The 24,553-nt window shown below is 42.6% G+C and overlaps 1 protein-coding gene and 1 pseudogene across 1 annotated transcript in view; both read right to left on the bottom strand.

Moving 5' to 3' along the window:
• Positions 1-4,014, bottom strand: part of LOC134287962 (protein bicaudal D) — a 77,016-nt gene extending 73,002 nt beyond the window's left edge. Inside the window, exons 1-2 of the mRNA XM_062851318.1 lie at positions 3,291-4,014; positions 2,965-3,237 (exon numbers count right to left, since the gene is read on the bottom strand). Of these exons, the coding sequence (XP_062707302.1) occupies positions 2,965-3,168 (204 nt within the window). The 5' untranslated portion in view covers positions 3,169-3,237; positions 3,291-4,014. The remainder of the gene's footprint in view (positions 1-2,964; positions 3,238-3,290) is intronic.
• A 6,039-nt stretch (positions 4,015-10,053) lies between these two features.
• On the bottom strand, positions 10,054-22,381 carry LOC115255485 (small ribosomal subunit protein eS4-like; annotated as a pseudogene).
• Positions 22,382-24,553: the final 2,172 nt, after the last annotated feature.

Below are 24,553 nucleotides of genomic sequence, written 5' to 3'. Positions count from 1 at the left end.
GCGATTCCTCTAGAGTTAGATACTGTTTATTTGCAACCTTTTTTATGGATGGGGAATACAAAAGAGTCCTTCCAGCAGTCAGGAAACACGCCAGTTGATAGTGAGTGATCGAAAACCGTAGCTAGTGGTGCTGCGAGCGTGATCGCACAACGCTTCAATGTTGCGGCGCTCATAATAAATCCACATTGGGCGGCGGCGATATGCCCGCGAGGAGATTCCCGCGATACAGACGCAATGTCAAAATCGAACAGATACTGTCACCCACCCAGCAGCATCGCAGCAGCCTTCAGGCCGTGCATATCAAAACAAAAGTTAACACAATGGCAACTCAGGTGGCCAGAAATCGTAATAATATTTATCGCGACATTGATTCACTTATATGCATACGCATCACCTCGTTGGCTTTGTGTTTAATAATCGGGATGTTATTTAGTGATGCTGCAGGGGGATACGGCTTCATCTTGTCCATTTCCACATTGCGTCTGTATCGCGTGTATCTTCTCGCGGCCATATCGCCGCAGCCTCATGTGGATTTGATATAAGCGCCGCATGTAGAATTTCTGACCATCAGGTCGCTCATAGTGGTGCGGTCATATTTTTGCAACTTGATGGAAAAGAAGAAGACTAACGCGTTTCGCTGATTAATCTTGCAAGGCATAATACCACGAATGGAATATTATCCGCGCAACATCCCGTCGAAGATTTCAAACTCAAAAAACGCTAAAAGCACTGTGTCAGGAGTAACGGTAAGTTGTGAAGCAGTAGAGGAGACATGTGGAACATTTTGAACAGCCGCGGCAATGTCGGAGTTATCAACTACCTCGTTGGAAAAAAACGCTACTAAACTGAGACCGAAACAACTTAGCAATTTCTGGTGTTGAATTGACTTCCAATACGTCGTTGGTCATGGTGGTGGGTAGTCCTGATTGTTTTCGTTGGTCATTCACGTAGCGCCAGAAGCTTCTAGGGTCGGATCAAAGACGATTTTGAGTTTCCACCAAATGCGCTAGGTACAGCTGGTTGTTCAGCCTGTTGTTATAATATTGCACATAACTTTAGAATTCACTTAGAGGACTGTATATGAATATTTGCATGGATTAGAATATATAAATTAATTAGCTTTAAGATATTCACAAACATTTTCTTCTCTTACTGTTTGTAATTCGCTTCATCTTCGTCTCGTTTACTCCATCGATCCCTTATACTCCACTCATTTCCCGAGCAAAGTCTAACAACAAAATGATAGCAAATCGAAAACACGATTTGTAATCAGCAGCAAATTGAGTTCATATTTTGATATCAGATTGACTTGATTAATTTCGATTTCAAATTTTGATATCGTTTTGCTGTCATTCAAAATAATTACAAATGTTTAAGTTTTTAAGTCATTTCAAAACTTCTAGGCGACCTTGTATAAAGCCTCTAATGATATACCATCAGTGCAATTAACGTATTGCATTTAGGTTACCATATTATTCGAAAAAACTCTAAATTTAACGATTTTTTCATTTTTTCGCACTGATAGCAAAAACAGTAATCAATTTGCCATCACTGATAGCAGGAATTGTTTTCAACTTGCTCTCACAGGAACATTTTTCTGCTCTCATTTTTGATGTTTTAACCGTTAAAACGACCAAAACGACATCAACCTGAGTTATCATAATTTGCAATATCACAACATCAAAATTAGTTTTCGATTTGCTGTCAGACTCTGCTCGGGTTGCATGTCGAACTACTGTTGTATCGTTTAATTGCAACAAAAATGTGCTAAAAGATGCTAAAGATCTATTAAATTAGTGATATTGTGATTCAGAAGTGCATAATTGTACTTTAGGATTTTTTCTAGTAAAAGTTTCAGTTAATATTGAAAATGTTGAAATACATTTTGCCAAGGAGAATTATTCTGTCTTTGTAAACTGAAAATCGCGGATGGTTTTGACAAAAATGGAACATACCTAGGTGCATGTATTTTATTTTCTGAAAAGTTGATAAAAAATTCAATAAAACATTACTTCACGATTTGCTCCCGTTTTTTTTTCTTTCTCACAAATCCTACGAGTTATGTTTCCTACAATCTCTCATTGAATTTCTTTTGACAAAAATAAAAATTTTGCGCCAAAGGAGAAATTTAACTTGGATATTTACAGCGCTAGAGGAGAAATTTCTGGACAAACTCTAAAAAGGATCGAAGAGACGAACCAGCGAAGGGCTGAAAGTCTCTTTAATAAAGATAAATCAATCAATTAAAAGGGATCATGTTTAGGAAGTGGCCATATGCTATATGCCCTGTCAGAGACCACTTATTCTATCTGGCCGCGAGCTCATTGAATTATGATTTTTCACTACTTTTTATTTCCTCACACCAAGGGCAACAGTAATTTTTGTGTTTTGGTTTGATTTTTCACTGTGCGTTGGGATTAATTGCTAGGATATAGGCAATCTTCATTACGATACCCAAAAATTAATATGCGCTAAGTGTTTTACAAGGTAGGGAGCCATGAAATAGCGACATTACTGTATCAAACGAGGGTTTTTTTTTATCAGAATTTCCCTATACATAATTCTTAGGACCTATATGGGTAAGCCAGGCTTACTAGTTAAGCCGAGGTGAAGAAATCGACCCTTTGCCAAATTAGTGTCAGCTTCACTGCATAACAATGCTTCTAGGAAACTCCCAAATTCTTACGGAAATTTGAACCCCCAAAGCACGGAAGAGAAAGGCAAAAATTGCATCCGTCGAATCGGCTAAATCAAAGCAATTCTGTATCTCTCCGTATGTGGTATCCGACAGATGACGTGATTATCGCTCGAATTTCATTCGCTTCGCGCACACACACACACCTGAGTGCACTTTCCATCACCGTGTCCGTTCGTTGCCATCAACATCGCACCGTCGTCGGCGGATGGCAAATTGTATCACGCAATGGAATAAAGGTGCGACACCGTCACATGAATGTTACCTACCTCTTGTGTGATTTCCAGCTCGTGCCGTGCGTTCTCGTACAGCGCTTCCAGTTCCTCGCACTTGGACTGCAGGGATTGTTTCTCCTCCAGCAGCCCCAGGCCGTATTTGGCCGACTGGATGTTCTCACTGCTGGCCTGGTCGAGCTCCCGGTTCAGGCGCTCGATCTCCGACCGCAAAACTTCCAAATCATTGAGTGCTGCCATCTTTACCGGATGTGCTCCTCCAGACAGTAGCGCTAGTTCCTGCTGTCCGCCTCCTGCTGCTGCAGCACTCCAAGGGCTGAAAGTCTCTCTAATAAAGACAAATCAATCAATGCTGCAGCACTTTCCTCCTACACCCCACTGCTCTACCTTGTTTTACACTGTGCCTACAATAATTCACACAGCGACACGAACAACACTCTTCCACGGACGAACCTAAAAACCAACAGAAATCAACGTAGGAAAAAAAATTCCACTCTGCCACACAATTATTTCATCAATCCGTTCAAATCATCACACAGTTTCGCGTTTCGCTGGCGTTGCACTTGACTGGACACACGGAGAGGAGGAGGAACAAGAAAAATAAGATGAAAATTCACATAACTACTCGTCACTTTTTCTCGGCTCGTTTTCTTCGCCAACTTTTCACCAAACTGCCAATTTCCTGCAAGTTCAATCGCCCGTTGCATCCGAGCGACGGAATTGATCACTTTCCGACCGAGAAAACCATTTATTGCACCGAAAATTTTCGATTTTACATTCCCGTTTTCACCTAAACGACGACGGACGACGGTGGGCGGAGGGTGTTTCACTTTTTCTGATGGATTCTCTCACAATGACAACGCATCATGAAAAGTGCGAGTCTGATTCTGTCTCGTCCTACCCGTTGTGTGTGGCTCCGATCTCTGACTGGCGACGACTGTGTCCCCTAACATGAAAAATGAAAATTCCGATGAACAAACCGCTGCGCGTGAACGAGAAGGGAAAATTGAGACGACTGGCGAAAGTTTTCCACCACGACGGTCCTGCACTGGCACGGTGTTGCGGGAGAAAATTTTCTAATAAGACCGAGAGCTGGGTGTGCGAAAACATTCCAAAACTTGACCAGCGATGACAGCGCTGTCATCCATGGCTGTCAAAAATAAAAGTCGCAGAGATTCAGACCGTTTCACACTTTTAAATTTTGTACACGCATAATCCATATAAATTATTTATATTAATGGATATTACCTGAGTGTCGCGGACTGACTCAATATTATGATTTCGGTTGGATATCAAACAACTTTTTCATAAGAAAAATATTTTTGCTAATTTTGGGTTGTTTGTGCGATTCACTCATGTACTTTCGATGCAGCCCTGTGTATTGAAAATCGAATTGGTGTATTTTTGGTGCATTAATTTGTATTTTTTGTATTATTGCATTTTTCTGCACTTTTTTGAATAAAATGGAATTGATTTGTATTGATGCAATAATTGAGCATTTTTCGAACAAATGTGTATTTTAAATCGATTTTCACATTTTGCATTTTGACATATGCTGCATTTTATCAAAACCCCAAACATTATTTATTGACAAAATTGACAAACATTCCTGACCGAAGATTCGAGGAAACAAAGAAGTAGGAAAAGTTTATTTTGAGCAGCGATTTTGAGATTCCTCCGGTTCTGAGGACTTACTAGAGTAATTCTTTTTGGGATTCCTGCATTTTTTTCTCAGTTACCTCCTGGAACTTTTTCTGAGATTCCTCCGGGAGTTTCTCTTGTGATGCCCCCGTCAGCTCCTCCTGGAATGTCTTCGTTAGTTCCTTCGCGGATTCGTCCAAAAGTTGATTGTGCGATTCATACAGAAATACTTTCTGTATTCTCCACGTATTCTTTAAAGGATTCCTCCAAGAGTTCCTGCTCAGACATCTCCAGAAGCGCATTCTGGGACTCCTCCAGAATTCCCCTCTTTAAATTCCTTCAAGAGATCCCTTCTGGGAACGAGTCTGGGATATCTTATAAGATTTATGCGCAAATTTCTCTTGATTCTTTCCCGAGTTTTTTTTCTAGGATAAACCGCAGAAAGATTTCATGGATTAATCCCACGAGGCTTCTCTAAAACAACTTATGGATGAACTTCCGGAAGGATCTCCTAGAGGAATCTGAAAAGGAATTCCTAAAGGGATCTGAAAGATGGAGTTCCCAGAGGAATCGAAGAAGGAATTCATGGAGAAATTTTAGAGGAAATTACTGAAAGAAGTTCTGGGGATACACCTCACATAATTCTGATTGAGTGCCTTGTGAATTCTTGAAGCAACACCGTTGTAATGGACCGGAAAGAATTCCATCAGCAGTTTTAGAAACGCGCAGCATCAGATCGCGCCAGATCGCGCACGTATGATTTACACACGGTGTGCACCTTGGCTAAAACTGTTTTTGCAGCCGCCGGGTGGGAGCTGTCATGGATAATCTGCCGCCGTATACAAATCAAACGGGGTGCAATCTTTTCGCGATAAACGACGGCTGGTTGAGATCATCAGCATCTGAGTGATTTAGCTGGGATGCACAATATCTCAACGAATGTGAATGAAATGAAAATAAAAAAAAATCCATAAGGGATTCTTGGGGCAATCTTTGTAAAAAAATCTTCTTGAAGGAATTACCAAGGGAATTACCGCAAAAAATACTGTTAAAGGAATCTTTCGGAGAAATTTATTTAGTAGAAATTCCCTCCAAGAAGAAAGACATTCACACCAAAAGAAAAAGAATTGGAGAAATCTTCGGAGGATTTTCCCTATGAATTAACCTGGAATTAATCCTCGATAGAATTTCACAGGGAATAATATGCGTTGGATTTGCTTTGGAGCAATCTCGGGAGAAAACTATCATTATCCTTTGCTTTGGATAATATATCCGAATACTCTCTGCAGGCATTCCTCTTCCTTCCTTCCATCATTCTCCGGAGTGATTCCTGTCGTATGTAATCCGGGAAACTAGCAAACTCTACCTCCAGCATCACGATCGGCAATCTTCGCATAAGCTCAACACAATTGCTTTTTTTGCTTCTTATAACCCAAGTAACCAAAAGTTCAGATAAAAGGGTACTTTATAAGCTAAGCAGCTTGTTCGAGGTCGCTCATTAGCCTTCAAAGCAGCTTCATTTTTAAGTAATTTTGGAACTTGAAAGTTCACATAAGCACGCTGGATAGCCTTCTAAGCAGCTTCTGACAGAACTTTGTCAAAATTCATGCAGAAACAAAAATGTGTTTTTCAGAATTACACCCTGTTGATGGGGGTTTGTGATTCACGTCTGGAAATTGTTGGGCAGAGGTGGACAAAGCACAACGGAAACGAAATAACCGAAGAAAGGGAACCGGACTCGGAATGAAACACTTCGTGTGAATAAAACTAGGAAAATACTTTAATGCACGTCTGAACGGGTTTAACACAGGGGACTGAATGAAATGCTTTTCATTGATGCGCGCGTGGCGCGCTCGCTCGGCTCTGCTGTGGAAAGTTTTCGCAGGGTTGATCTCGCCTTCGATCTCGCCGAATGCCACACTGAGAGGAAACAGTATTGCATATTCCAACACTCCTCCTCAATGCTGGATCCTCGAACCGCTCGGCGATCTAATCTCCTCCTGACTGCTTGCTCTTCCGCTTCCGAAAATTCTCCGTATTGGCTCTTGCTATGCCAACAACGTAGTCCGACAAATGACCAGGTGGAACTCCCCGATTATTCCTCCTGGATCGTTGCGCTTCTCCAGAACGTTCTTCCGGACTGACGATCCGATCTTCTTCCTTCACTTCTAGCGGGTCTGTATCTGCACCTGCATCGTCCATGTCGAAATAGTCTTCTTCTTCGCTTCTGCTGCATTCGGATCCTTCTTCGAACTCCTCGGCTCCGGAAGTCCCAGCCTCCGAATACCACTCGACTTCGCTACCTGCTGATCCACCTTCGGCCACCTTCTCCTGAGTTGAACGCTTCGGATCCTGTAGCTCCAAAAACTTCGCTTCCCGGCTTATCGTCACCATATCCGTACCAGTATCCACGAACCGGTAGCATTTATTCTCCTCCGAATAGCCGATGAACGTTAACTTCTTCGCATGCTTCACTCCTGGAACTTTAACGTACGCCGGGCACCCGTATACCTTCAGATGGTCCAGCTCTGGCTTTCGCCCACACCACTTCTCGTACGGTGTCGTATCCACTGACCGGGTCGGAAGCCTGTTCTGCAAGTATGCAGCAGCAACACAAGCCTCTCCCCAGTACCGCTTGTCCAGTCCAGCATCTAACAGCATCGTTGTCGCCATCTCCTGCAGCGACTTGTTCTTCCTCTCGGCAACTCCGTTTTGCTGAGGCGTATAGGCAGTCGTGTATTGTGCTCTAATACCCTCGTCAGCAAAGAACCGACGCAGCTCGTTATTGACGTACTTACCGCCGCCGTCCGACCGGATCACTTTCGGTTTCCGTCCAAATAAGTTCTCCACGTACCTCACGTATTCCTTTATCTTACCGGCCGCTTCTGATTTCCTCTTCAGCAGATAGACGACCGTGTATCGACTGAAGTCGTCGGTCATTGTCATCAAAAATCGTTTTCCACCAGGCGTAGTCGTCCGCATTGGCCCACAGAGATCTGTATGGACCAAATCCAAAACTTGCTCCGATTTCCCTTCCGCTACTTTCGGAATCGGATTCCTCGACGACATAGCTTTCACTTTTCTCGCGTCCTTCGCCAGCTTCAGCTTGTATAACGACCCTGATTGCTCACCGACAACCACTACCTTCCCGCTGGCATCACAAATCGAACACCCATCCTTTCGGAACTTCACTTTGAATCCCTTTGCCGTCAGTTTGTCTACCGACACCAGTCCACTGGTTAGGGACGGAACGTACAGTACATCACACAATTTCACTTTGATTGCTTCGCCGTTCCCATCCACACACATCACTACACCTTCGCCGCGCCCCGCAGTAGCGGCAATCTTCCCATCAGCCAGAATCACATTCGGACCGGGCTTCTCGTCCAACGACACAAAAAAGTTCCTATCACTCGTCATGTGGCTGCTTGCTCCACTGTCTATGAACCAGCATTCGCGCTGTTCACGCCCTGCCACCATGAAGCACACGCTAGCACCACACTTTTCGTCTTCTACTTTCTTAACACTCTGCCGACCACGCGCACTGCCGTCTGGCTTTTTCCCATCTTCACCGTTCTTCTGCTTCGCCAGGTACAGCCGGCAGTTGCGTCGCACGTGACCGGGCTTTTTGCAAAAATAGCACACTCTGTCCGAACCACCGTCGTCAATTTGCACCACACTCTTCATCGCTTTCATGTCGAACGATTCACCTGATCGTTCCCGCCGCCGCTCGAACTCGTCAAGCAACTTTGATTTGACCAGCTGCATGGTGATGTCAGCATCGGCACGACTCTCCAGGGCCGTGACCAATCCACCGTAAGAATCGGGCAAGCTGCGCAGGATCATCGCAATCCGCAGCGATTCTTCCAGCTCTTGGCCCGCATTCGCCAGACGATCGAACAAATCCTCTAACACTACCAGATGGCCTTCGACGTCACCACCCTCCGCGAGATTCAAACTGCAAAGTTTCTTTAACAACGACACACGCGACGTTACCGTGCTCTTCTCGTGGTACGCTTTGAGCTGATTCCAAAAATCACTCGCACTGTTCGCGGTTTTCACCAACCCAAACTGATTGTCTTCAATGCACAACCCCATTGTAGCACGTGCTTTACTGTCGTCCTTCTTCCACTGCTCGGTGACTGGCTGCGGCTTCGCACCGACGACGACGTACCAGAGCTCCTCCCTGGTCAGGAGCATCTCCATCCGGAACTTCCAGATTTGCCAATTATTGTTCCCCAATCTGGCAAACGCAAACTTGTTCGGCTCCGCCATTTTGTCTCCGTACTGAATCACCACAGTCTAAAACGAAATCAATTAACACGCGGCGCGAACACCCGAAACAGGAACACAGTTTCTCACACTTTCTTCCTACACTATCCGGAAGATTTCTTTCGGATTTCCTCTGGGACCATAACCTGTTGGGCAGAGGTGGACAAAGCACAACGGAAACGAAATAACCGAAGAAAGGGAACCGGACTCGGAATGAAACACTTCGTGTGAATAAAACTAGGAAAATACTTTAATGCACGTCTGAACGGGTTTAACACAGGGGACTGAATGAAATGCTTTTCATTGATGCGCGCGGCGCGCTCGCTCGGCTCTGCTGTGGAAAGTTTTCGCAGGGTTGATCTCGCCTTCGATCTCGCCGAATGCCACACTGAGAGGAAACAGTATTGCATATTCCAACAGAAATTGCTACTGATAATTATATTTTCCCATATGTCGCTGCTTTGTAGATTTGAACTGGATTCTCCTGCGTGATAGCCTGCCGACTTACCGCTGCGCTACTGAAGACACTTGACAAAGTCAAGCTTATTTCACTACTGTACAAATGTGCAAAACTAGCTACCGACAGAAAATCGATTCAAGTCAGACTTTACCTGCTGTCCACTCAATCGCAGCTGTAGTACTGTGGTAGAGTGTAGGGCTCTCACGCAGCGATTGCCGGTTCGAATCCGATGAGCGGCAATTTTTTTTTTGCTCAAGCCTCAAGTATTCATTGATTTGATAAATTCATATTTGTCTTTTATTCGTGTACACAGCAAAAAAAGTTGTTGAATATTACATCGAAATCGCTGCAACCAGGTCGTTACATCGATTGATGATTATTACACAGCCCGATGTACTCGACGGCTGTTGATGTAATAAACAGATCCGATGTAAATCTTGCGATGTAATTTATTCGACGTACATTTATACGACGTGAATGAAGCGATGTAAAATGGAAACGATTTCAAAGGCCCTTCTATAGCCGATTAAATTGCATTTTCATTCTTTTTCGCTTGGAATGTTATATAGCTGAAGTAAATACTAGATCTATATTAAATTCAAGTCGAAAAAGAATAAAAACATAATTTAATCAGCAATAGAAGAGACGGCAATGAACAATCAATAAACACAAAAACAACTAAGCGTTGAACTATAAAGTTTATTGCTTTTTTATTATTTTTGTCCCATGCGGGATAGAAATTAGTCTATGGATAGAGCCTGCACATGAACTTAATGTTTTATTAGCATTTACAAATGAAATGAGAGCTTTCTTTGCATGTAGGACAATACTACCACTACCTATATATCTCGAGAAAATCCAAAATATAAACCAATCGGCAATTGCGAATCTCGCTTGCATACCGCTTTGGTTATGCGGGCCTTTGTACACTTGTATTCCATCTTTCTTAATAGTGAGCAGCCTTGCTGGCCAATCGCTTGACAACCTTGCTTCTTGGCAGCGATATGAAAGCCTTGGTGGGTTTGTCGATGATCAAAACGTTGGTCAGACGGGTGGCGAATACGTGTTCGTTGGCATTCTCGAAGTACACGATTTCTCACGATCAAAAGTGCTTGTCACGCTGGATCCTAGTTCCGCAACGAACAAAATTCGGATAGATGGTCATGCATGCACATATCGGGTTCGAGCTTGAGCACGTCCATCACCCGTGGCGATATCGTAGCGAATCATTCTGGTGGATGCTCAGATCCGGAAAATGGGTTATGATAAACAGCACCTTCTTTAGGCCTATCTGGACGCATTTCACCTTCAGGAGCTTGTACTTGGCTTCCTCCAGGGTAGTACGGTGAACATTAAAACGACGCCGTACATTAAAGATTGATGACATCCATGAATCCGGCCGGCTAGTTGGGGTCAATGCGAACCTTGACATCGATTCAGATGTGACGCTGCAGATCTTGGTGACCTCGGTCAAGACGTGTTTCTGACAACTCAAGCAGTTTGGGCCAGTGGATCGACGCGGGGCAAAGGTAACCCTGGAGGCGTTCAAACGCATCAAATGTTTTTTTTTTTTCGGTACGCGAGCCATCTTGATACTTTAGAACGAAAAGGAAACGATTGTTCCCGCCGGCGCCAGGGATAATACAACACCGACTCGAATATGGCTGCGTAGCCATCCTGGAAATAAACATTATAAACATATAAACATGATTAACAATCAATTATGTATTAGAAATAAATCAATAATTAAAAAAGAGGGAGAGTTTCTCAGGAATATCTCCGGGAGTTCCTCGGGAATTCTTATAGGAGTTCCTGGGCATTTTTTTCAGGAGCTCCTCGATAACACTAGTTTACAGGATTTTTGAACTCAGTAAGCTAATGATCATTTTTGGTGTAGAATCATGCCCTAAGTTCAAAAACGAGAAGCAAAAAAATTACAGCAGAGCGGAAATTTTTTCGACTTTCCATACACGGCTGATGATTTGAAATCGATTTTTGTTATGTTTTTAAGCACTTCACACATCTCATTCTTCGTAATCAATGCTCCGATTGAGTTGAATTTTTTTACTATAACTTGCCTACATATGAATAATATATCGAATAAAAGTCGAGAAAGAATTTTTAAATTGTTTTTTTTTTTCTTATTGAAAACAATACATTTCTTCATATATTTTTGGAAATTTTGCTAAAATTTAAGGAGATCGTCCCTAAAACTCGCCAATATCTTGAAATTCATCAATCTGACACAAAACCTGCTTTTAGATGATCGAATGGTATTATGGTCATCTTTTAATTTATGGAAAAATAATTAGAATTGGTTGAACAAAACGTAAGATATTTGAATTTGAATAAATTTCCTATTTTAAAAATTTGTAAAACTTGATATTAAGCCAAAATCAAAAACTGTTCTACTTAAATTTTGTTGAAGAACTGTTTCGAAATTAGCGCTAAAATGTGCTTCAAAAATTTTGGTCGTTGACAGAAGTTCACGACATTCGTTTTATTTTGTAAACCAGTGTAATTCATCCTGGAGTTCCAAGGGTATTCCTTCCCCGGAAATTTATGCAGGAGTTCCTCCAGAAATTTCTGTTAGAGGTCCTCGGGAATTCCTCAAGGAGTTCTTTAGAAAGTCCTACAGGAGTTCCTCGGGAATTGCTGCAGAAGTTCCTCGGGAAGTCCTCCAAGAGTTGATCGGGAGTTCCTCGGGAATACCTGCAGGAGCTCCTCGGGAATTCCTTGGTAGTATTTTCAGGAGATCCTCGGTAATTCATCCAGGAATTTCAAGGATATTCCTTCAGTAGTGCACCGGGAGTTTCATCAGAAGTTCCTCCAGGAATTGCTCGAGAATTCCTTCAGGAGTTCCTCCAGCAGCTCCATTGGAAATCTTCGAAAATTTCTCCTGGAATCCTAAAGAACACCTCTAGAATTTCCACGTAAATTTCTCCAGGAGTTCCTGGGGAGTTCCTTCAGGAGCTCCTAGGGAATTCATCCAAGAGTTCCTCGGGAAATCATTCAGGAGTTCCTTGGTAATTTTTCAAGTAGCTCCTCGGAGTTTGATACAGGAGTTCCAAGGTTATTCCTTTCCCAGGGAATTTCTGCAGGAGTTTCTCCGGAAATTCCTGCTGGAGGACCTCTGGAATTCTTCCAGTACCTCCTCGGGAATTCGCCCAGGTTTTCCTCGGGAATTCCTCGGCACTATTCCCAGGAGCTTCCCGGCAACTCATCCAAAAGTTTCAAGGATATTCCTTCAGAAGTTGCTCGGAAATGTCTCCAGGAGTTCCTCCCGCAGTTCGACTGATTTTTCTCCTCGGGATTTCCTCCAGAAGTTCCGCTGCAATTCCTACTAGAGTTCGTTGGAAATTCCTTCAGAAGCTCATCGGAAATTCTTCCAAGAGTATCTCGTGAATTCCTCAGAAATTGTTCCAGAATTTCTCGAGAATCCCTCCAGAAATTGCTCTGGAATTCTTCCTAAAGTTCATCAGAAATTCGTTCACTAGTGCCTCGTGAATTCTTTCAGGAGTTTCTCGGAAATTCTTCCTCCAGGAGTGTCTCAAAAATTTCTCCAGGAGTTCCTCAGAAATTTCTACGAAGTTTCACGAAATTCCTGCAGGAGATTCCCAAGGAACTTCCTGGAGGGATGCCCGAAAAACTCCTAGAAAAAATTCAAAGGAGCTACTGGAGGAATTCCAGAGGAACTCTGGGAGAAATTTCCGAGGAAATCCAGGAGGAATTACTGGAGATATTTCCAGGGAACTTCCGGAGGAATTTTCGAGGATCTCCTAGAGCAAATCTCAAGGAATTCCTGGAGCTATTCCCGGGGAACTCCTGAAAAAAAAAAATCTCGGAGGAGTTCCCGAGGAGCTTCAGGAGAAATTTTCGAGGAAATCCAGGAGGAATTTCTGGAGAACTCCTGGAGGAATTCCCATAGAATTCCTGCAGAACTTCAGAAGGAATTCCCGGGGATTCCCTGGAGGAATTCCCGAGGAACTCCCAGACGTTTTCCCGAGGAAAACCAGGAGGATTTTCCGAGGATCTCATGAAGCAATTTTCGAGGAACTCCTGGAGCAATTCCTAGGACACTCCTGGAGAAATTTCTAAGGAACGTTTGGAGAAATTTCCAAGAAACACCTGGAAGAATTTCCTAGGAATTCCTGGAGGAATCCCCGAGGAGCTCCTGGAGTAGTTTCCGAAAAACTCCAGGAGGAATTTCCGAGATACTTCTGAAGCACTTTCCGAGGAACTTCTAAAGGAGTTTCCAAGGAACTCCTGGAGCTATTTTCGGGAAAACCTTGAAGGAATTCACGGGGAATTTTTGAAAATATACTCGACAAACTGCTGGGGGAATTTCTGAGGAACTCGTGAAGGAATTCCTGAATGAATTCAGAGGAACACCAGGAAGAATTTCCGAGGAGCTCCTGGAGATATTTCCGGGGAACTCCTGGCGGAATTACCGAGAATTTCTGGAGATATTCTCGAGCTGGGGAATTTCTGAGGATGCAGTGAAGGAATTCCTGGACAAACTCAGAGGAACACTAAGGAATTTCCGATGAACTCCTGGAGGAATTCCAGAGGAACACCTGGAAGAATTCCCGAGGAACTCCTGAAGGAATTTCCGAGGAACTCCTAGGGATATGCCCTAGAAACTCCAGGAGATATTTCTGTGAAACTCCCGGAATAATTATCGAGGAATTTCTGGAGATATTCCCGGGGAACTATTGGAGGAATATCGGAGAAACTAGTGAAGCAATTCCCGAAGAAATCCTTGAGCAATTTCAAAGGAACACCTGGAGGAATCCCCGAGGAGCTCCTGGAGTAATTTCCGAGGAACTCCAGGAGGAATTTCCGAGATACTTCTTAAGCATTTCCCGAAGAACTTCTAAAGGAGTGTCCGAGGCACTCCTGGAGAAATTTCCGGGGAAATCCTGAAGGATTTTTTTTTTTGGAAATATACTCTAGAAACTGCAGAAGAAATTTCTGAGGAACTCGTGAAGGAATTTCTAAATGAATTCAAGAGACGAACCAGCCAAGGGCTGAAAGTCTCTCAAATAAAGATAAACCAATCAATCAATCGATTAAATGAATTCAGAGGAAGAAAGAAGAATTTCCGAGGAACTTCTAGAGATATTTCCAGGGAACTCCCGGAGGAATTACCGTGGAATTTCTGGAGATATTCTCGAGGAATTGCAAGAGGAATGTCTGAGAAACTTATGGAAGAATTTCCCAAGGATACCTGGAAGAATTCTCGAAAAACTTCTGAAGGAATTTCCGAGGAACTTCTAGAGATATTTCCGGGGAATTCCTGGAAGAATTTTTTGAAGATATTCGCGAGGAACTGCTGAAGGAATTTCTGAGGAACTCGTGAAGGAATTCCTGGACGAACGAAGGAATTTCTGAGGAACTCGTGAAGGAATTCCTGGACGAACTCAGGGGAACACCAAGAAATTCCAGAGGAGCTCTTGGAGGAATTTAAAGGAACTCTTGGAGATATTTCCGGGAAACTCCTGGATGAATTATCGAGGAATTTCTGGAGATATTCTGGAGGACCTGCTAAAGGAATAACTGAGGAACTTCTGAAGGAATTCCCGAAGAACTTCTGCAGGAATTTCATAGGAATTTCTGGAGATGTTTCCGGGCAACTTCTGGAGGAATCATTGAGTAATTTCTGGAGATATTCTCGAGGAACTGCTAGAGCAATTTCTGAGGAACTAGCGAAGGAATTTCTGGACGAACTCAGAGCAACACCAAGAGGAATTCCCGAGGAAGTTCAAAAGGAATTTCCAAGGAACTCCTGGAGGAAGTTCAGAAGGAATTTCCGAGGAACTTCTGGACGAATTTCAGAGGAACTCTTGAAGATATTTCCGGGGAACTCCTGGAAGGATTATCAAGGTATTTCTCCATGGAGATATTGTCGAGGAACTGCTGGAGGTATTTTTGAGGAACTCCTGGAGGAATTCCAGAAGAACACCTGGAAGAATTCCCGAGAAACTCCAAGAAGAATTTCCTAGGAACTCCTGGAGGAATGCACGCGGAACTCCTGGAGATGTTTCCGGGGAACTCCCGAAACAATTATCGAGGAATTACTGAAGATATTCTCGAAAAACTGCTGGAGGAATTTCTGAGGAATTAGTGAAGGGATTCCTGGACGAACTCAGAGGAACACCAAGAGGAATTCCAGAGGAAGTTCAGACGGAATCTAAAAGAAATTCCTGGAGGTATTTCCGGGGAACTCCTGGAACAATTATCGTGGAAATTCTGGAGATATTCTCGAGGAACTGCAGAAGGAATTTCTGAGGTTCTTCTGGAAGAACTTACGAAGAACACCCGGAAGAATTCCCGAGGAACTTCTTAAGAAATTTCCGAGGAACTCCTGGAGATATTTCCGGGGAACTTCTGGAGGAATTCTCCATGAATTTCTGAAGATATTCTCGAGGAACCACAGTTTTTGAGGCACTCGTGGAGAAAGTCCCGTGGAATTCCAGGAGGAATTTCCGAGGAAGTCAGGGATCAATACCCGGGGAACTCCTGTAGGAATTCCTGAGGAACCCCAGGAGGAATTTCCGGGTATCTTCTGGAGCAATTCCCGAGCAACTGGAGGAATTCCTGAGGAACACATGGAGATATTTCCCGGGAACTCCTGGAAGAATTGGGTTCTTTGAGGGTATCCAGCTTATTTCATAATCTAATCAGAATCTCCGTATAAAAATTAGTCGAAATCCAAAATTTCATAATTTTTGGTGCCCGAGAACTATTTTTAAAATGCATTTAAAGTTTGTATGGAGAATTTGTTTTGTTCAGGGCGAACTGTCATTTTATCGATTGAACTCATTCTATCCACGGAAATTAAAACTGTTTTTTTTTGTTAACCATCAAAACAAAGGAATTGGAACGCAATAAAATCACGTTATACTCAGAAAAATTAGCTCTTTCGATTAGGCTATAGACAGAGATGGAAACACTCTCATCGTGAATCAACTCGCGAGTGTAAAAGCAACAAACGGTTTACTCACGGTGCCGAGAGTAAGCCGTGTGTGAGTTTATTCGCACCCGCTTGCTTCACGAGTATGAAGCAAAACAAAAACAAAAACACTCATGAATTTTTATTCGCGAAGAACAAGTGGAGATGCGGGAATTGCATTTTAGTGCGATTTTAATAGCAAAACAAGTAATTATCTATCAGATAGTAGTGTTTTGTGCTTTATTGTTCCTGAAAAGTTAACCTGTCGGCCGTGTAAATTCATTTTTTCACAAAATTGAAAAATGTTCAGAGCTGCTTCGCGAATCAATCACGAGTGCGACCAGCTTTGTTAGCTCGCGAGCGAAGGAAGTGCGAATATATTCTGGCTTCTGTTGTTCACGAGTAGGATAGCTTTGCGTTTGTGTCTACTCAGCTGCATTCCTCATTGTTTTCCATTACTGCTTTAAACAACCCAATTATCGAGAAATTTCTGGACATATTCTCGAGGAACTGCTGGAGGAATTGGGAAGATTCAAATATTACGTCCATCGTTTTTCGGGATTTCTAGACCCCCCCTCCCCCCCTCTGTCACGCACTTTTCCTATACCCAATACACGTACTGTCACACTTTTCTAGAACCCCCCCCCCCTCCCCCAAATCATGGACGTAATTTTTGAACGTTCCCATTCCAAAAGAACACCTGGAATAATTCCCGAGGAACTCCTGGAGGAATTATCGTGAAATTTCTTGACTTATTCTCGAGGAACTGCAGTAGGAATTTCTGAGGAACTCCTGGAGAAATTCCCGAAGAACATCTGGAAGAATTCCTTAGGAACACCCGAGGAACTCCTGGAGATATTTCCGGAGAACTCCTGGAGGAATTCTCCAGGAATTTCTGAAGATATTCTCGAGGAGCTCTTGGAGAAATTTCCGAGGAACTCGTGCAGGAATTTCCGAGGAACTCCAGAAAGAATTTTCGAGGATCGCCTGGAGAAATTCTCCATTAATTTCTGAAGATATTCATGAGGAACTCTTGGAGGAATTTCTGAGGAACTCGTGAAGTAATTCCCGTGGAATTCCATGAGGTATTTCCGTGGAATTTCAGTAGGAATTGCCGAGGAACTCCTGGAGTAATTTCCGAGGAGCTCCTGGAGGAATTCACGAGGAGCTTCTGGAGGAATTCCTAAGGAACTCATGGGTGAATACCCGGGAAACTTCTGAGGGAATTCCCGAGGAACTCCTAGAGCAGTTCCCGAGGAACTCCTGGAGATATTTCCGGCGAACTCCTGGAAGAATTATCGAGAAATTTTTGGAGATATTCTCGAGGAACTGTTGGAGAAATTTCTGATGAACTCCTGGAGGAATTCCCGAAGAACAATTGGAAGAATTCCCGAGGAACTCATAAAGGAATTTCCGAGAAACTCCTGGAGCAATTATCGCGGAACTTATGGAGGAATTTCTGAGGAACTCCTGGAGATATTTCCGGGGAATTCCTGGAGGAATTATCGAGGAATTTCTGGAGAATTTCTCAAGGAACTGCTGGAGGAATTTCTGAGGAACTCATGAAGAAATTCCTGGAGGAATTCCGAGGAAGCTCAGAAGGAATTCCCGAGGAAATCCAGGAGGAATTCCAGAGGAACTCTTGGAGGTATTTACAAGGAATTCCTGGAGATATTTCGGGGGAACTCTTGGAGGAATTCGCTAGGAGCTTCTGGAGGATTTCTCGAGGAACACATGGAAGGAACTCCTGAAGGAATTCCCGAGGAACTCCTGAAGGAATTCCCGAGGAACTCCTGAAGGAATTCCCGAGGAACTCCAAGAGAAATTTCCGAGGAACTCCTGGAGCAATTCCCGTGGAACTCCTGGAAATATTTCCGAGGAACTTCTTCCGAGGAATTATCGAGGAATTTCTGGAGATATGCTCGAGGAACTGCTGGAGGAATTTCTGAGGAACTCGTGAAGGAATTCCTGAAGGAATTCAGAGGAACACCAGTTTCCGAGCAAATTCCGTTGGAATTCCCGAAGAACTGCTGGATAAATTCCCGAAGAACACCTGGAAGAATTCCCGAGGAACTCCTAGAGGGATTTTTGAGGAACACCTGGCGGAATTATAGAGGAACTCTTGAGGAATTTACAAGGAACTCCTGAAGATATTTCTGTGAAGCTCCTGAAGGAACCCTCGATAAAATTTTTGATGAATTCCTGGAAAAATTCCCAACAAACTCCTAGAGGAATTTCCGAGTAACTCCAGGAAGAATTTTCGAGGAACTCCTTGAGATATTTCCGGGGAACGTCTGGAGAAATTCTCCATTATTTCTGAAGATATTCATGAGGAACTCTTGGAGGAATTTCTGAGGAACTCGTGAAGTAATTCCCGTGGAATTCCAAAAGGTATTTCCGTGGAATTTCAGTAAGAATTCCCGAGAAACTCCTGGAGTAATTTCCGAGGAACTTCTGGAGGAATTCACGAGGAGCTCCTGGAGGAATTCACGAGGAGCTCCTGGAGGAATTCACGAGGAGCTCCTGGAGGAATTCCCAAGGAACTCATGAGTGAACACCCGGGAAACTTCTCGAGGGAATTTCCGAGCAACTACTAGAGCAGTTCCCGAGGAACTCCTGGAGATATTTCCGGCGAACTCCTGGAAGAATTATCGAGGAATTTCTGGAGGAATTTCTGAGGAACTCGTGAAGGAATTCCTGAAAGAATTCAGAGGAACACCAGGAACGCTTCCGAGCAACTTCCGTTGGAATTCCCGAGGAACTGCTGGATAAATTCCCGAAGAATGCCTAGAAGAATTCCCGAGGAACTCCTAGAGGAATTTTTGAGGAACACCTGGCGGAATTATAGAGGAACTCTTGAGGAATTCACAAGGAACTCCTGAAGATATTTCCGTAAAGCTCCTGAAGGAATCTTCGATAAAAAATTGTGAGAAGTTCCTCAGGAACTCCTGGAGAAATTCCCAAGAAACTCCTGGAGGAATTTCCGAGGAACTCCAGGAAGAATTTTCGAGGATCGCCTGGAGAAATTCTTCATTAATTTCTGAAGATATTCATGAGGAACTCTTGGAGGAATTTCTGAGGAACTCGTGAAGTAATTCCCGTGGAATTCCATGAGGTATTTCCGTGGAATTTCAGTAGGAATTGCCGAGGAACTCCTTGAGTAATTTCCGAGGAACTCCTGGAGGAATTCCCGAGGAGCTTCTGGAGGAATTCCTAAGGAACTCATGGGTGAATACCCGGGAAACTTCTGAGGGAACTCCTGGAGATATTTCCGGCGAACTCCTGGAAGAATTATCGAGAAATTTTTGGAGATATTCTCGAGGAACTGTTGGAGAAATTTCTGATGAACTCCTGGAGGAATTCCCGAAGCACAATTGGAAGAATTCCCGAGGAACTCCTAAAGGAATTTCCGAGAAACTCCTGGAGTAATTATCGCGGAACTTATGGAGGAATTTCTGAGGAACTCCTGGAGATATTTCCGGGGAATTCGTGGAGAAATTATCGAGGAATTTCTGGAGAAATTCTCAAGGAACTGCTGGAGGAATTTCTGAGGAACTCATGAAGAAATTCCTGGAGGAATTTCGAGGAAGCTCAGAAGGAATTCCCGAGGAACTCCAGGAGGAATTCCAGAGGAACTCTTGGAGGTATTTACAAGGAATTCCTGGAGATATTCCGGGGGAACTCTTGGAGGAATTCGCTAGGAGCTTCTGGAGGATTTCTAGAGGAACACATGGAAGGAACTCCTGAAGGAATTCCCGAGGAACTCCTGAAGGAATTCCCGAGGAACTCCAAGAGAAATTTCCGAGGAACTCCTGGAGCAATTCCCGTGGAACTCCTGGAAATATTTCCGAGGAACTTCTTCCGAGGAATTATCGAGGAATTTCTGGAGATATGCTCGAGGAACTGCTGGAGAAATTTCTGAGGAACTCGTGAAGGAATTCAGAGGAACACCAGTTTCCGAGCAAATTCCGTTGGAATTCCCGAAGAACTGCTGGATAAATTCCCGAAGAACACCTGGAAGAATTCCCGAGGAACTCCTAGAGGGATTTTTGAGGAACACCTGGCGGAATTATAGAGGAACTCTTGAGGAATTTACAAGGAACTCCTGAAGATATTTCCGTGAAGCTCCTGAAGGAATCTTCGATAAAAAATTGTGAGAAGTTCCTCAGGAACTCCTGGAGAAATTCCCAAGAAACTCCTGGAGGAATTTCCGAGGAACTCCAGGAAGAATTTTCGAGGATCGCCTGGAGAAATTCTTCATTAATTTCTGAAGATATTCATGAGGAACTCTTGGAGGAATTTCTGAGGAACTCGTGGAATAATTCCCGTGGAATTCCATGAGGTATTTCCGTGGAATTTCAGTAGGAATTGCCGAGGAACTCCTGGAGTAATTTCCGAGGAACTCCTGGAGGAATTCACGAGGAGCTTCTGGAGGAATTCCTAAGGAACTCATGGGTGAATACCCGGGAAACTTCTGAGGGAATTCCCGAGCAACTCCTAGAGCAGTTCCCGAGGAAGGAGATATTTCCGGCGAACTCTTGGAAGAGTTATCGAGGAATTTCTGGAGCGGACAGGACAGCATACATTCGTGCAGACGTCCATAAGCGAAATTGCTTCAACTGCTCTTATACCATCAAACATTCTCAGAACTCCTCAGTATTTTCATATCTTAATTCACAGTAATCTTTACATCTAATCTCTAATTTTAAGAAAATTCTTAAAAAAAAAGTGAAATTTGCTCAAATATTCAAAATTGATGAAAAATGTCATCAAAATATTCTGTCTTTCCAATAATTTGAAACTATAAGTTCAAACATTTGAAGCTGATTCAACGGAGTTATCAATTATCAATAATCCCCCTGGAATAAAGTCATGTCTCAGGCCTTTTTACTTTATTTCTAACATAGATGCTAGTTTTACCCATTACACGTTCCCGTTCCGGTCGGGAAAATTTTCTCGACTCCCTGGGTATTGTGTATCATTGTCCTTGCCTCACAATATACAAATTCATGCCATGGCAGGCACAGAAAACCCTTCAATTAAAAACTGTGGAAGTGCTCATAGAACACTAAGGCCAAGTCCCAGTAGGGACGTAGAGCCACAATGAAAAAGCAGCATTTCCAAAAAAATATTTACTCGCAAAAATCATCCTATGATTTTCAAAGACCGAATTTGTACAAACATGCTTTGAGATTGAAAACGCCCCAAATTGAGCACTGAGTAGGATGCTAAGTTTGGGTTAAATATTTTGGAAGATCGTGTTGATGGTATCTGGATTCCATTACCGATTGATACAAAATCTTTTGGTAATGCAAACTATCTTGAGATCCCATTATCTTCGATCAAAAACAAGATAATTACGGAACCTGTGATTGGCTGACTATATCAGATTACATCAATGCAAAAGCCAGCTCGATAAAAATAGTTCTCTTGAAATTAATTTAAAAATTACCTGCAACACACCTCGCATTTTCCGGAATTAATGTCAGCTTCCCCGTAGCCATCTTCCAAAGCGGCGGCATCATATGGGCCTCGTAAGCCATGTTCCTCCTTAACGGCCTCTGAAAACGATTGAAAATGCGACGCGTCCAGGTCACTGCGATGTCGGCAGCTTTGGATATCATACGATGAACCTTCCAGATTGCCACCAAGATTGACGTCGTGATTTTCAAGTCTCCTGTGCTGGCGATCTTGTGCCAGGGCAATTCCGAACCATCTTTGGCCGGTTAGACGCAGACGGCGGTGATTTCTATAACAAATAGCTGCTCTTCATTTGCTGTCCCCAGCTGACCTTGAGGGAAGTGGTCCATGGGTTTGGAATCAATTTGCCCGGATCAACGACCTTCAACTCCGAATTGATTTATTTGACCGGGAATTCGACCAGATGAACCGATGATTGAAATTGGTCGATCAGCAGGAAACTTACCCTTGTTCTTGCCAGGGCGGAGAATATCTTGGCTGGCTGGCGGTTTTCTGAAATCAAGAAACAAACAAATATTGTTATTTTGGGAGATTTTTTGTACTTACTTTTACTTACAAAATGAACTAATTAACAAAAATCAACGACTCGCAACGCTCGCAACAACTGAGGAGAAAGTTAAAATGGCCGCTTACTTGCCTGCGCGCTGGCCGACGACAACATCACCGCAGTGTTGCGAGATGCAATATTGCATCGTGAAGAGATGCGATATGGCATTTAGTTTGTGTAATTGTATACACATCTTTGTCGCAACCAGTTGGTTGCAGCTGTTCATGTGTAATATTCACATTCTTTCGATGTGAATATTACACAAGAACGATGTGAAGGATAACTTATATTTTTATTTTGTGTAATTTCAAGGACGATGTAATTATCAGTCGCGCCGTTGTAATTGTGCATCTAAAAATAACGTTTACATCGGATATTTTGTACATCGACAGTATTACATCGAGGCATATTACATTATTTTTTGCTGTGTACGCTTAAACAGTTCCCGAATAAAACGGTATCATACATCAATTTAACAGTGTATCATTTTCTGATCATACGTGTTATCGTAAACTGGATGATAAACACATGATACGACAAATCATATTAATGATAGCAGTTACCCGAGGGGCGAATCACTAGCGCATTTTCGATTCAGCCTAGCGTATTGACATACGCATTGGCGCATTTTGTTACGCATTAGCGTATTAAGGTACGCATTTCTGAAATTTAACTACACCTGTCAAAATTTTACAGCATGCACTTTTCAACGCATTGATAAAATTGTTCGTATTTTTATACGCATTGACAAAAAAACTTGCATTTTTCTACGCACTGATAGAAAACACGCATTTTTCTACGCATTGATAGAAAACACGCATTTTTATGCGCATTGGTGGAATGCTCGCATTTTTATACGCATTGATAAATAGCACGCATTTTCCTACGCATTGGCGTATTTTTCAACAAATTATGTATTAAAACTCCAAAAATTCGTCATGCATTCCTGTGCATTTTTCAACGCATTGGATATTTTGGCGCATTTTTCAACGCATTACATTTTCAAATGCATTTTTCAACGCACTGGAGGATTTTGTAACGCATTTCCATCAAAACGCATTTTCGATTCAGCTGTTTTGGAAGTGATCCGCCCCTCGCAGTTACCATTATCGATATTTTAATGATAGACTGAATGGGTTGTTAAGTATCGTTACCATTCAAAAATGCCATTTTTCTCAAACAAATATTTTGCGGAATTATACATGTTATGATTACTTTATCATCGGCATTATGATACAACGAATAATAAAAACAAAACGGAAATATTTCATCAAATCTGTTTTGCCGACTGAAAAAAAGCACACCCCTGCGGGCATTTGTCGAGCACTGTCAAATTTGTCTACGATTATGTGAATGATTGTTCAGTTTCTTGTTTTTTTTTATTAAGTATTTTGTTAAACTGGGAATCGAACTGTTATGTGATTTCGGATGTTGCTTCCACTACTCCTTGCGCGGTGCTTATTCACTACTCCAAACCGGATCAGTGCTCGCGGTTGCTTCAAATGTATAGATGTTCTTCGCCTGGAGAAGCGGTTAGGAAAGATTTGGAATTACAGAAGTTTGTGATACGAGAATCCTCTAGTGTAATGAGGAACCTTTGAAGTTTAGTGCCCGGTATCAACAACCGATCGACCTTTGACCAAAAGTTCGACTTTTGCATGCTGGGCTACCCCCAGGTGAGTGCTGGTGAGTTTTCAAGAGAATTTTTCAAGGAATTTGCAATTAATAGTCCTCAACGGCTGCTGCTGACGCGCAGAAACAAAAGACATCAAAAGAAGCAGAAATTTGCTACAAGGTGATATTCGTCAGAACCCAGAAGTGAGAATTTCAGCAACTAAGTTACACAAATGGATTTATTTTATAAATTCCAAGACGATTGCAATGATTAAACACCGTAAAATCTCGTCAAGAGTGCTTTTGTTTGCCGACCGTACAAAAAACATATTATTAAAAATGATTAATTCACTATTGGACGTATCATTATCATAAGTAATATGATATCTGAAAAATATTGAATAATGCCAATTTGCCAACCTCAATAATCCAATGTTTAAACTATTACACCATTTATAATAATCATTCCACGAACAAATATCTTATGATATGAACTATTCTATTGATCGTATTTTTCTATGCGGGTTGTTTTCTGTAAAAAAAATAATTTAATCCTCATTGAAACACACCCAAGTAACCATGGCGTTGAAGCCTTATTGCATGCAGATATACGGTGTATTTAGTGCAATCATTACTTTATATGCAAACTTAAGGT

This window comes from Aedes albopictus, chromosome 2 (genome assembly GCF_035046485.1).
Source record: "Aedes albopictus strain Foshan chromosome 2, AalbF5, whole genome shotgun sequence".
NCBI classification, from domain to species: Eukaryota; Metazoa; Arthropoda; class Insecta; order Diptera; family Culicidae; genus Aedes; species Aedes albopictus.
Note: the sequence above shows the minus strand (reverse complement) of the source record. Positions and strands in the feature narration are given on the sequence as shown.